The sequence below is a fragment of the Planococcus citri genome, chromosome 1, assembly GCF_950023065.1.
Source record: "Planococcus citri chromosome 1, ihPlaCitr1.1, whole genome shotgun sequence".
NCBI classification, from domain to species: domain Eukaryota; kingdom Metazoa; phylum Arthropoda; class Insecta; order Hemiptera; family Pseudococcidae; genus Planococcus; species Planococcus citri.
This window is the reverse complement of record NC_088677.1, coordinates 34,935,747-34,950,279: the sequence shown is the minus strand read 5'-3', so window position 1 is coordinate 34,950,279 and position 14,533 is coordinate 34,935,747. Positions and strand designations below refer to the sequence as shown.

Sequence of the window (14,533 nt, the reverse complement as noted above, 5' to 3'; positions counted from 1 at the left end):
GAAAATGAGATAGGTAAGAATTTTATCTACCAATGAGCAATTTTATATTTCTGTTTCTACTATATTACTCCAATTTGAAAATAAATCAAGAAATGAAAGATTTGTTAGGTATTCATTTTATTCGCTTGAATTCAAAATTTCAAGAAACAGAAATTTTGTTCACAATTTCGAATTTCAATTTCCTGCTTAATAATAGCCAATAGGTAACAATCACATGATTAAAATGGACTCGTGCGAGTTCTTTTAACCATTTCTATGCTTAAATTTATCAGGAAGAGTTCGCAAAAAGTTTCTTAAAATGATTTTCATTTTTCACACAGTAATTATTTATACTTATGTAGGTGTAGGACTATAGGTATGTAATGTACATGGACTACATACATATCAAGTTTCGAGTTTTGACTCATTTGAGATCTCAAGTAAGTTTTGTAGGTACCTATTTCCTCGATAATCATTAATCAACGATCTGAAATTGAAAATGACAAATAGATCATTTTGGTCAACCTGAACTCCTGAAGATCTTTTTCAGTTTTTCGTTATGTTGTTTTTCGATCTTTGCATGGTTTTTTGTCATAAAAACTCAAGACTTTTTGTAGTGGCTTGTTGGTAACATTTATCGCAGCGCGGTTCGGTTTCTGCCGAAGATTGCCGGAGCTGCTTCGAGTTGCTTCGAGTTCTGAATGCAGATTACTTTTGTGATAATAATTATCTAATTTTTCGGTTTATCGTTATTTTTCAATTTTCACGCTCAACTTATTACTCTAGAATAGTTTAGATATTTTTCGTGCATGAAATCAAGTTTATTCTTGACCAGTGAATAATTGGGTACATGTAAAGTAGAAGTGCAAAGAGAAGAACGTAACACTGCGAGTACATCATTGCCAGCTTCTTTGTAAATTAAAGTGTTTTTCTAATCGAAATGGCAGCTGTAGTGAGTAGTGAAGGAAGATTTCTAATTTATAATCAACCATTTATTCGAAGTGTTTATCGAGCTGCGTACGTATTAACTGTTTACTACTTGCATTAACTGTTCAATTATGAAATGCTTCGGAAAATTATACCTACCATACCTTGTTTCAGATCATGGTGGGCCAATGTGGAGATGGGACCACCGGATGCAATTTTAGGTGTTACCGAAGCTTATAAACGTGATACGAATCCGAAAAAAGTCAATTTGGGCGTAGGAGCTTACAGAGACGATAATGGGAAACCATATGTTCTACCTAGTGTTTTGAAAGTAGGTGTAAATCCATCACGTTTTAACTTCGTTACAAAATTTGATATGTTGACGTTGTATACTTCTTTAATATATGCTTCGTATTTCAAATACTTAGGCTCATTAAATGCTAACAAGTGTCTCATTTCAGGCTGAAGAATATTTAGCAGCTGCGAAGCTGGATAAAGAATACGCTCCCATTTCTGGTTTAGCTGATTTCTGTAAATCAAGCATACAGTTAGCTTTAGGAGACGATAGTACGCATTTGAAAAACGAAGTGGTTCGTAGACGTGGCTTATTAATGCTCGATGATAATTAATTTTCGTTTATGATTGCTTTCGATATGTTTCTGTGTAGAATGCTACCGTTCAAGGTATTTCCGGCACTGGTTCTTTAACGATCGGAGCTAAGTTTTTAAAATCCTTTTTCCCCGGCGAAAAATGCGTTTGGCTTCCGGCCCCTACTTGGGGAAATCACATTCCGATATTCAAGCATTCAGGATTGGAAGTGAAACATTATCGGTACTATGATGCGAGCACTTGTGGATTTGACTTTGGTGGAGCTATCGAAGATATTAAGGTGTGGTAACAATTCATCTGAAATTTATGTTTCGAAATTTTCCGATATTAAGACCTTTTTTTATTAATTGCAGACCATTCCTGAAAAATCAGTCATCCTATTACATGCTTGTGCTCATAATCCAACCGGCGTTGATCCTAAACCTGAACAGTGGAAAGAGATTTCAAAAGTTATTAAAGATCGCGGACTATTTCCTTTCTTCGATATGGCTTATCAAGGATTTGCATCTGGTATTTATCGTTTTGAAATCGCTTCAAGTATAATGTTGAATTTTATTGGTTTTTACGTTATTTTCTTTTGAATCGTAGGTGATGTTACGAAGGATGCCTTTGCTGTCAGATTATTCTTAGAAGATGGTCACCAAGTAGCGTTATCTCAATCGTTTGCTAAAAACATGGGCCTCTATGGTAATAAATTAGTTTATTTTTATTGGTATTAGTATGTTCATCTTTCGAATATTTGTATTATACAACTTTGAATTATTATCAGGTGAAAGAGCCGGAGCATTTTCTGTGATCACCGAAAGTAAAGATGAAGCTGCTCGTGTTCTCTCTCAGTTGAAAATTTTGATCCGTCCACTATACTCTAATCCACCTATCCATGGAGCGAAAATAGTAGCCAAAATTTTAACCGATTCGGAGCTTAAAGCGCAGTGGTACTTATTTTTATTATTTTGCTTCGAATATTAATAAGAAATGCATGTTCTTGAATGTTTTTAATCAAGTGTTGTTTTGCAAAATGTGGCGTCAACCTTATCTGTTTAATTTTCAATTGTTTACAACTGTTTATTTGCGTCAAAGATGAAAAATAATCCATCTATAATAAATTATTTACAGGCTGAAGGAAGTGAAAGGAATGGCGGATAGAATAATTTCAATGAGAACGCAATTAAAAGATTATTTGCTTCAGAAAGGATCGAAACAAGATTGGAGCCATATCACCGATCAAATTGGAATGTTCTGTTTCACTGGATTAAAACCAGCTCAAGTAAGTCATTTAATTCGCAGTGATTTTGAATGACATGAAATGCATAAAACAAAAGTTACGTTTATTTTATTTTTAGGTTGAAAGATTAACGAAAGAGTTCAGCATCTATTTAACCAAGGACGGCAGAATTTCCATGGCTGGCGTTTCTTCGAAAAATGTTGAATATTTGGCCCATGCGATGCACGAAGTTACCAAAAATTGAAGCCGTTGTTATTTATGTCTACCTCTTACCTTAATGCTCATTTTAAATGAACACATTTTCACATAATGTTATTGCATTTTTTAAAAAAAATACTAGGACCATTTAATGGCAATTTAAGAACCGATGTTCCTTTTTTCAGGCATTGAAACGGAAATAAACATTGTACCAAGAATGATTGTGAGTTAAATTCTATTATTGTACCATTGTGAAACACATTTTATTCTGCATTTTTTAGAAGCTAAGTTTCGTTGATTTATTTTATTTCTATATTGTCTTTCAAGTTTCAATCTACTGAATACGTTTAATTTTTGAATAAAAAATCTCGAGTTCAAGATTTTATTGTTTTCAATTGTTATTCATTTTTTCAGTAAGACGACGAGTTTCTACTGGTCAAAAAGAGTTGAAAAACGAAAAAGGTTCGAAGTCCTTCCACCTTCGATAGGCTAGGCTACATCGTACGATTTTTTTTTCATTCTTTCACTGATAGATCTCTATTTTGACTATTGAAATTTAACGAGAAGAGAAAAGAAACTATGATGAATTGATAATTTTAATTTTCAATATTAATTAAAATGAAAATTTCATTGCTATTCTATTGTGTAATGTCGGTTTCTGCCAATGAAAGATGAAGATTAGTGTAGAAGGGTTCTTCGACCTGTTTTGATCGAAGTAAGCAAATCGCGACCTGAGATCATTCATGAAAAGAATCAATCTATCCATTTTGATTGCGCTTGTGCCCAAACTTGCGCATAACTTTTTCAATAACAAAATCTGCGCGCATGGTGATATCAGATAACACAGCATTGAGCGTAATTTTAAATCCATCTAATTCATCGCGAGTAATTGTTTGAAAATAATTATGTTATTTATTCGGTAATGAGTGCTATTTTAATAATATTTTAACCATCTTGTGCGCTATTCAGATGTAATAATTGATCATTTATTCGTTTGTATGCCATATACAGGTAGCACTTGCAACTTATTTCTGTGTAAACGATGAAAGTATCTTAGCGAACGCCGGAAAGATGGCTCAGTCCGAGGAGAAACACAGCGGATTTTCATCCTGGTTATCAGGCAAATTAGATCAGTTGAAGATCGACGAGAATATATACCTGAACTACATAATTTCCATTCTAGAAGGCGATGAAAGTCGCGACGAAAAACTAGACATCTTGACATCTATTCTGGTTGATACCGGATCATCGGTTAGATCTTTTTCTAATAATCGTATGTGATGTTAAAATAATACATTAAACGAATGAATTCTCTAATTTTAGGAAGAGTTTATATGCAGCTGTTGTAACGAAATCCTCGATAATTGGCAAACATCTCTGAGCAGTGCTTCCGAAGAAAAGAAAACCGAAAAAGTAGTCGAGAACGTTGATCAAAAATTGGCCAGACTTTTAGAATCAAATGTGCGTTTAGGGGAAACAACTCACGCTTGTACTTACACTGACGAACAGCTTAAAATTAGGGAAGCTATTTTATCGCAGTATGGCCACGTAAGTGTTTCTTCTCATTTATAGATAACCACAGAGTTTCTTTTTGGTTCACTTAATATTACCTCGATCTTGCTTGAATAGGGCGATGAGCTAGAAGACGACTATGAAGACGATGAAAAAGACGATGATCTCGAAAAAAATACCAATGCATCTGCTATACATCAAGCTGAGAAAGAGAAACGTGAGAAAGCTAAACTCGAAAACCAAAAGAAGAAAGAACGGGATAAATTAGAGAGGTTAGTTTTCTACTTCTAATCGCCGTCAGTTTCATTTCAATAACCTTTTCTCGTGAATTCAGATTTTCATGTTCGTGTAAAAATGTATTTCAGAGAGAAACAAAAATCTACCCTGCAGGAGAAAAAAGAAGCTAGACGAAAGCGTGCTCAAAAGGTTGAACATCATCGAAAATGAATTTTTATTGATGAAATTACTACCTATATTAGCATCTTTGCAAGATTTTTTACCAGAATCAATAACTATTATCGTGTTTTTAAATTATTTCTTCTATTATGTAATTTCTTGTACATTTGATCTTACTAAAATTAAATGCAGTATACGTTAAGAAATTTTCTATTTATTCTTTGCTTATAGTTTTGCTTCGAAGTTCAAGGTTGACGAAGTCGAGCTGTTAAAGGCTGAATTGCTGCTACAGCGATAATTACTCGTATAACAAACAATGAATTTGATCGATTGTTTGACGTGTAATCATTTCACACTGGTAATAGGATACCTATACTACCTAGGTATATGTACGTAAGTAATACTGTGAGTATGATAAATTGAAGTTCTCGGTGCAATGAATATTCTACATTGCTACCGCAGCAGAATTCTGAATTCTATGAGTTGGTATTGGTATAACATTATCACGTGAAATAAAATTCAAACATTTGGCACGAAAAAGTAGTTTTTATTTCGGCACAAAATACACAACATCACTGAGGATCACATTCAAATCGTAGAAGTAGTAATACTGCAAATTCCAACACTAAACATCAAATTTTTAATTTATTTACAAAATTATGGATTAAAAAATGCAAGTAACATTTACATTTAACAACCAATTGTCAACATTTAAATTACATTGATTCAAAAATTACTCTTAGATAAGATTAAATTGAATTAATGAGAAAAAATTACATTAAAAATTCATTCACATTAGGTATTTTTTTTAAATATTGCTAAGTAAGGATAAAAGAACATCTAATTTCAAATAAATAAATAGGTGGTGATAGAATCGGTTGTACGATTTACAAACGTAATGTATCTATTGAGATACCTGTTGAAAATTTAAGTAAAAAATAAATAAATGACACGAAAAGTTGCAATTTACATATACAAAAGAAACCAAAGTACTGTAATTATGAGAATGTAGATGAATAAAAACATTCCATAAATAGAATATTTTGAGTATAAATTTCGTAGGTAACATTTTCAATTACTCTCGAAAGTTGACAGATGCAACAGGAAAAGCAAAAAGTTACGTAGGCCAATGAGGAAAAAGTTAGATTTAAAGTACTCAAGTACTGAAATAATTATTGGTGCCAGACAAGCAAGATATCGTCAATAAACACTACGAGATTCATTTTTAAAAACTTTCAACAATTTAAATGAAAATTAATTCCTTATAACATGTTACTTCTTTCACAGCCAAAAAATGCAGGTAAAGGTTTCGAATCATCAAGTTTTATGAATACAGAAATTTAATCGATGAACTGTACAAATTTGTCCAATTTATGTCACCAAGTGAAGCACTGAAAATTTTGATTTTCAGAAAATTTTGTGTACTCGAGAAATTAGATAGAATAGAACGATGAATAATAAATTTGTTATTATCAATGAGAAAAATTTTCATTAAAAATCACCTAAATACCTTATCGCAATATCATATACCTTCTCGTATACTCTCACAAGAGTAGGTACCATGAATTCAATTCGCACCTCACAGTATGATATTATCCACGTGTCGTATTAAATAAGTAAAATGCATATACTTTGATTATTATAGGAAAAAAAACAATGGCTTCTAAAAATACAGTACTTAGGTAATTAAATCAGACGATGTTGTTCAGCTGTTAATAAACAGGCGTTAAATCTAGAGTAAGACTGTGTAAAATATTACTCCTATTTATTCGTGAAGATTTTATGATTTGTATAACCATCGTTTTGCAATCCATACATACTATCATCTCTAGGCCTTTCAATTTCTCTGCTTTTGAGGACCTTCCAGATGATTTATCTTGACTGAATCTCCTGTGAATAAAATCAGAATATGTAGGTACCAATTAACTAAATACAATGTATGTATCAAGATTCAGAAAAATCAGATTATTCGCAGCAAAAGAAATCATTATTGTTACCAAAAATAATATTAATATTTTAGGTAAGCATCGGACATTTTTAAAATTCAACAAATTTCTGTTTTCCTCTCAATGAATATTTTGAAAATTTTCTTCGCAATTTTTAGTCAGTTTTTCTACTATCATTTGCGAAAACGAAAAATTATGCATTCAGGAAACCTGACATCTATCTCTTCTCTATTCAGCGATTTACTTTTTTTGCTGTTTTTTTTTTTGAATAAGTCTTCAGATTGCATAGAATAATAATAATCACCTTTTTTCTGGTAAACTGTGCGCTGGACTAGCATTTAGGGATTCTGCACCGTCGTGAAAACTGGCAGACATTTTGTTAGGTAACGGCGATGCTCTTGATAACTTTGGACTAGTAGGAGCACTTCCAACGCTACCACGTTTCGCATCGTGCCCATTTAATCTGGATAATATAGCATTTGTAATGGAATATTCATTCTCCACAGGAGAGAGCAACGTTGGACTTAAGGCTACCACAGGTACATGCGAAAAATGCTCGGTAGGTATCCTCATCTAAGACATAGGTAAAATCGAGATTATTTCGGTACATAATTACATAAATACTTCGGTGTACATAGATAAAGTAAATCAAATATAATTCCTATTGGATATTTACCTTTGAGTAACACTTGGAACATACTGTTCTGCTACATAATTTACAGATTTGTCCCCAAGGACCGAATATACTAAATCGAGTTTTCAAACATAGAAAACATACCTGCAAAAAAGAATTCAAGCTCGGTTTATGATGTTTGCAATTATACTCGTATTGTTTTTTGGGAATAAAATAAACAATCCGATTTTTGTCGTTTGAGAGAGAAGTAGTTTCCACCACTCTCAAAATTTTGCCCAAAACACCTCATTTTTATCTTCATTGATTTAAGGATTTAACCCTGACACCGCTCGGATTCTTCTCCAATTACAACTTCACCCCTTAATTTTAGTTTATGAATATTGTGAAGTAAGAACCTTTCACGAGTGATTAAATATTCCATTTTTTTGAACTATCAAGACAGAGAGAAAACAAAAACATAATTTAAAGTAGGTGCTTTTACAAGATTTTTTCTTCAAGAAATCAAAACCTATTCAACAACCAATATAACCTTCAGTTTCAAAAAAAAAAGAGAGAAAAGGAGAGGCTTTTTCTTTTTTTTTCTCTTAAAATTAAAAAAATTTACTGACTGAGAAAGTGAGAAACACGCCAATCAGAATTATGCAAATTGCTATATAAAAGCTTTTATCAGCATATTTATGCTGATCAGCTTATATTATGTACTCGTATGTGTTTAAGAGTTGCACACCAACATTTTTGCAAGAATTTTGAATTTTTAGTTCATGAACCCCCACTTCTGATTTTGCATTTTGAATCGGTCGGTGAGATAACTTTGTTTTTTTTTTGACAAAGATCAAGTGAAATGGAATACGAAAGAAATTTAAAAACTGTTTTAAAAAATATGAAAACACGTTAAAAATGCACCTTTCTCTTTTCTACATCATCTTTGACATGACCTTCAACCGGAAGACTTTCAAGTTCTGCTTTGGTTAATACGCTGCGAATATGCACGATTTCTTCTAAAGTTAATGAAAGGCATTCGTCTTGCCATTGTTTCTGAAAACAGAAAAATTCGTAGTGTAAATTTCACAACAATTCGGAAGTACATCTTGGTAAGGAAATGGCATTAAATTCGACAAGTATCCTAACAAAAACATCCGATTATACATGTAACAAGTCTGTTGACAATATACTCTTGAATAAGAATTCTGAATTCGATTCGAGTCGAGAAAGTATCCAGTCCATATGAAGTAGGTATCCGGTCGTCCGGCCGGCAACGCGACCTATTGTATGAAAAACTTGATAAAAATGCGGTATTACCGATTCGAATAATTCCTCCTGCAGTGAACTTCGCGACCACGACATTTCCGGTAACGTGTAGCTCAGCGAATCTTCAGCAGGTGGAGTCGACGTATTACGCGAAACCGGTCTAGATTGTGGTACTGAGAGGCTGCCATTGCCATGTGCATTTGAAATTGTACAGACTACGGTATGTCTTCTCATTGACTTACGACTCGGACATTGTGTCGCTAAATCGTATGCTGAAACATAAGCAATAATCCAGTTAAGATTTCTTACGCAATACCAACACGTATCATCAATATTTTTTTCCTATCGGTTATATTGCATTGCTGTAGCCTGCTAACATGCCTTCAATAACTGCTCTGATATATTCGAGCAATAAATAATATATAGCTCTGCGTCAAAGCTGCGTCTAAAACATCGCGTATAAAATAATACAATCCGCATGGCTATTTCTTTTAAAGTCATTTTTTTTTTCATTTCGCAAATCAAAATAAGTATTAAGTAATGAGAAATAAACCAGACATGCTACGTTCAACTAAAAGTTTCGCAACAAAAAATAAAAAGTACAAAAAAATTCGAGGTGCATGCAATGGCCTGACCAAAAAAATAAACAACATTGATGATAAAAATGAAAAAGATCAACAGGATGATCGTTATCGTTAATTGCATGTACTTTGTGTAAAGAGACAGCGAAAACTTGTAAATAAAACGGAAATTCGCACGACAAAATTACCAGTTTGGTAAGTAGGTATATTCTTCGAGTCGGTATACCCTGGTAATCGTGTAAAAAATTCATCAAACTGGAATCGAATTACACGTCTCAAGTATATAATATAATCTTAAATGAATAAAAAGCATCGTTTTTCACCAGGTAAGTGAGTAGGTAATAATTGATTTCAAACTCGTTCCCATGTGTAATCCGATTTATGAAATTCTTCAATAATTCTGAACCTTTGTCAGAAAATCATCAATGAGGCATTCAACCAATCATTGAAACATGGTCGTTATTTTTTACTGAATCTACAGTTGGCTTGAAATATAAATTAAGAAGGTTGAGAATCCATTTCATTTTCACCAAAAAAGGTCATCTTTCGAATTCTCGGGTAGACAGAGGAGGGGAAAGGGTAAAAAACATAATTTCTCGTAGGTAATTCACGTTTTCATACTTTTTTTCGATGAAAAAAAAATTATTCTCAGGGAAAATCACAAAATAAAAGCATGGATATATTTTAGGTCTTCAATTCTTCATCTTCTCTCTTTTTTATCCATTGAGAAAATTAAAATAAAAAAAAAATTGATCGCACAGTTGAACTTATCTAAGAATTACAAGCAGTTTCGATTTCATTTCAAGGATTTTAAAATGAAACGTTTCAGAATACCTACTTCGATTTTGGTATCAAATTAAAAGTGAGTAATATACGAAGCACCTGTATAATACCTACTCGTACTTAATGAGAAACATTTGATTGACACATTTAAACTCATCTACCTACCTATAGATAAAAACTACATTATATAAGAAAAAAAACTCGTAATAACGTGTAAAAAATAACGACCTTAATGGTGTTCTGGTGACACGTATAATACGAACGTTGATTCAATGATTCATTACCAATAACCTGAAGTGAAGTGCTTGGATCGAATGTGTAATATTAAAATGTTGACGAACGATAAAAAAGATATATAGGTAAACACTTTTTCCATAATCGATACGAGCTTCGAAGCGGATTCTTCTTCAGCAATTGCAAATTTTACCAACTCAGCTTGAGAAAATTATCCGTCAATTAAGATCTTATACACCGTTAAGTTGTTTGTAGGTCTGCCGCGAAGTCTACATTTTGATAATATTCTTAATCAATTATAATATTAAACAAAGTGGATAATAATAAAGTATTATAAAATTATTATTATATCTACTTTCTTAATTCACTTTCATGAACGTTTCATAAAAATAAAAATTACAGCATCATTCATCACAAGTAGGTACATAATAGATAGCGAAAAGTATACGCTGCAACTTGTGAAAAACATTACATTCTTTAACAATAATTGACAAGTTCCTAGGAGAGGTTAATTTTTTATTCAGAGAACAAACTCGATTATTTTTTTTAACTATACGAGTATAATGAATCGAACATATTATTGTAGAGGTACAAGAAGCGTGACTTGAAGATAATACAATCACATGAAGCATTACTCGAATAAGTGAATCGGTATTTCTCTGTTCTGGGCAACGGGCATTTTTTTTCTTTGCTTTGTTGTCTACTTCTTTGGTTGTTGGTACGAGTATTATTTTATACACTTTCAGAGTTTCAGAGCAGATTGTTCAACGAAGAATAAGGAAAAGCAGCCTAGCTCCAAAATTGAAACATTTTTTCTCCATCGATGCAATACACCATTACCTTGCTATGTTCTAAATACAAATTAATTATTTATGTACACGGTATCGATTACTTGTCAAAATTTCATCCACCACCTACGTATTTTTCTGAGTAGGTATCTACTATATAGGTACTCGCAGTTAGGTAGTTAGGTAATATATCTACACGTAGTGAGGCTAGTCGCATTTTGAGTCCGTAAATTTCAATTATTAAATAGCACAAGGTACCTACTAAGTTTTAAAAAATTACACCAATACCTAGTTTAAGTAAGTGCCTGTGAAATAGAAAATTCCATGAAAAACAATAAACTTTTTAGAACATACCTGTTTAAAAATTGATAAAAGAACATAAAATCAATCGTTCAAACGAGTAATGAATTGCCTAAAACTATAGTATTTAATCATTAATCAAGATACTGGTAAGTATATTGAAAGTTGGATGTAGGTATGTTATTTACTCGAATTTTCGAAAACGTTCCCTAAAAACGATCCTTAAATTGAACCAAGATACAAAATCTCTTCAAAAGTATGTACATCTGTAGATCTGCATCATTACCTATAAACGCCTGCAAAATACACGATATCCAATTCATATAACCAAAAAGTGCAAAAATCATCTTCAAAAAATCCACATCCTTGCAAAAATACCGGATGTGGAATTTAAACAATCAAGTCAAAAGTGCAATAATACTTAATTAAAAATAAAACAAAACAAAACAGATGACCACTGCAAAATTCTTAATATTATGCAGTTTGAATATACAATGAATGATTAATTATCTGACTCCTTCAAGTGGATAAGTATGCAACCAAAGTTACATAGTGTTATAATGGTTGCAATATCGATCAGACCGTAGAACGCAGGGGCATGAAATACAAAATCTCAACATTTTTCCGAACCGCATGGAGAGTTTTTCATGAAAATTTTGAACTTGATGAAAAAGTAAGAAGGGAAAAGAGCTACACACAACTTTTGAGGGGAAAAATCTCAATTAAAAATGCATCAACTGAACGAGATTAGGGTCATCTCTTATCAATAAAAAATCGTCATAGATTATGCAAATTTCAATATCGAGTTTTTTTCAAGGTAAGTATTGAATTTCAACGAAAAAATTTTTGGTCACGAATCGAATTTAAATTCTGGATATGGAGGATTTCCACTGCGGCAAATTCATTTTCGGTGACAAAATTTCGCCAGATGGAGCCAATTGTCACAGAAATGAGAAATCATACATTTTTAAGGATCAAAATAATAATTGAGCTGAAAACACTAAATCGAGAACAGTTTTTCAGGACATTTCATGGCTAAATTCATACCGTTGGACACAAAATGAGCTCAAAATCCATCGTTGATCCGTCATTTTGAAATAACTATTGTTGATAGTGATACAGGAAGAGGGGGCGAGTAGGTACAAAAATATTCACCATAGTTATTCGAATGCTGCTCACAAAAGAAAAGTACTTATCCAAAGCAGCATAATTAAACCAAGAGACTGAAAATCATTTTTCGATTTTTGTGCGAATTTTCAAAAATTTAAAGTTAGGTCAGAATTGAGAAAAAATCAACATTTTACCAAATTGGCCTAAAAAAACTAGAATTTGGTTCGTAATTTAATGTCCTTTTTCCCAGTTGAGCGGATTTTTGGATCCTTCAGTTTTAGAAAAACGCTGTAGGTAAGTGGGGGTGAAAATGAAATTCAGTACCCATCCATTAACTCGTAATTTTACCATTTTTTGTGATCCTTTCGATCGATTATTTAGGGGTATATTTTCAAAATTAGTTTGTGCCAGTTCAAATCCAAAATTTTCTCCAGAGATTATTTTTGAAAAAAATGAAGAAATCAAAAACTTCTGGTGACTCCAGAACTGTTCGAAACCATCGCCATGAGTGGAGATTAAAAACAGGGGGCAAATCAAATTTCAGTTTTATTTATTATAACATACTCGTGAACGATGATTTTTTTTTCAATTTTTTTCAAAAAGAATCACCGAAGAAAATTGTGGATTTAAATCGACACAGAAAGATTTCAAAAATATCTGCCTAAATCAATCGAAAGGATCAAAAAAAATTTGCAAATATAAGTTTATATTTACCTACTTAGATACTGAATTTCATTTTCACCTTACTTACAACGTTTTTCGAAAACTGGAGAATAAAAAAATTCGCTGGAGGATCCAGAACCGTCCTGAAATCAACTCGGGAGGTCGAAAATAGAGTACTTATAAAACAAATTTCAGCTTTCTACGTCGATTTGGTGACATTTGGATTTTTTTCTCATTTTTTGTCCTTTGAATTTTTAAAAATTTGCCAAAAATCAAAAAATTAATTTCAACACCTTAAATTTTGTCTGGCGATGTATTTTGTAGTCCTTTATCGATTCTTATGCGCACAGTTTGAAAATATTTGTGCACAATTACCTATTTACTTTCCTTATCAGACATTTTCTTGAACAACAAATTTTTGGACTTGATTGGACGCAAATTTTGAGTGCGGAGGTTTTTTGACCCATGGAATTCTTTTCTGGTAACAGAATTTGCCAAAAAAGCTTTTTTTGAGGAAATCATCAAATTTTGACCACTTAAAATTGAGCCGAACATTTTTTTCGCAAAAATGTGAGTTTTGATGAAGTTTTCTTGCACTAGGTAATCCGAGGCCAATGAATAGAAAAATTAGCTCAAGATCGACGATTAAAATATTTGCAAAATTTGGCCTCATCACAATTTTTTAGCCTTATTTGGTGGATAAAATATTCAAGGCCAACTTCCCATCCAACTTTCAAAAAAAAAAAAAGTTTACTCAAAGGAGTATAACTCGGATATTAGATACCTACATTACATTTTCATTATGATGATTTAAAATCCGATACAATCTACTTACTAGGTACCTAATAAAATATGTTTCTACTTTCATGTACAAACAACGTTAAAAAAACCAATTCCATTGCACTTTTTGTAAGTATATTAGTAAAACGCGTGCAGAATATTTTTCGTGTACCAGTAACGTATTGTTACATATTGCACAGCACACCTTCACCAACACCTGTCAAGAGCCATAAAAACGGGCTAAGAAAATAAAAAAACGAATTAATTACATACTCGAACTACTTTACAAAACATACTACGAGTAAGAGTACATCCAACCACTACGCTCACATGCACAATCATACGTACCATACCAACTCTGAAAAGTGTACATTCGTCGAGTAAAATAAACATTTTGAAACATCGTACGTTTTTATTTAAAAAATTTGTTAATCGTGCGACAATTATAAATAATTACAATCGAAACCAATACTTCGTTTCAAAATACGAATATTCCTTTTAAATAATATAAAAAAAAATTTGTACGTAGTAAAAATAACGAAAGGACAAAAATTAGGAAGAACATATTTTTTCAGAAATTCAAACACTAAAATAATAAAATCGACGTAAAAATATTAAAA

The 14,533-nt window shown here is 32.2% G+C and overlaps 3 protein-coding genes across 5 annotated transcripts in view; 2 read left to right on the top strand and 1 right to left on the bottom strand.

The window, feature by feature from the left end:
• The first annotated feature begins 559 nt into the window (after positions 1-559).
• Positions 560-3,314, top strand: Got2 (glutamate oxaloacetate transaminase 2). Its single transcript, XM_065344242.1, has 9 exons — positions 560-996; positions 1,081-1,237; positions 1,368-1,496; positions 1,574-1,795; positions 1,869-2,025; positions 2,104-2,202; positions 2,285-2,450; positions 2,632-2,782; positions 2,859-3,314. The coding sequence occupies exons 1-9, from the start codon at positions 920-922 to the stop codon at positions 2,982-2,984; spliced, it is 1,284 nt and encodes a 427-aa protein (XP_065200314.1). The 5' UTR covers positions 560-919; the 3' UTR covers positions 2,985-3,314.
• A 387-nt stretch (positions 3,315-3,701) lies between these two features.
• On the top strand, positions 3,702-5,052 carry LOC135831637 (coiled-coil domain-containing protein 43). The gene is made up of 5 exons (XM_065344280.1): positions 3,702-3,857; positions 3,950-4,189; positions 4,262-4,486; positions 4,568-4,722; positions 4,816-5,052. Exons 2-5 carry the CDS (start codon positions 4,010-4,012, stop codon positions 4,895-4,897), a joined length of 642 nt encoding a protein of 213 aa, XP_065200352.1. The 5' UTR covers positions 3,702-3,857; positions 3,950-4,009; the 3' UTR covers positions 4,898-5,052.
• Positions 5,053-5,372: 320 nt separating this feature from the next.
• spir (spire type actin nucleation factor-like) overlaps positions 5,373-14,533 on the bottom strand; it is a 110,131-nt gene continuing 100,970 nt past the window's right edge. For all 3 annotated transcript variants that reach the window (XM_065344270.1, XM_065344272.1, XM_065344271.1), the window contains 5 exons: positions 8,726-8,946; positions 8,330-8,461; positions 7,469-7,570; positions 7,097-7,365; positions 5,373-6,736 (listed from right to left, as the gene is read on the bottom strand). In XM_065344270.1, the coding sequence (XP_065200342.1) occupies positions 6,559-6,736; positions 7,097-7,365; positions 7,469-7,570; positions 8,330-8,461; positions 8,726-8,946 (902 nt within the window). In that variant the 3' untranslated portion in view covers positions 5,373-6,558. The remainder of the gene's footprint in view (positions 6,737-7,096; positions 7,366-7,468; positions 7,571-8,329; positions 8,462-8,725; positions 8,947-14,533) is intronic.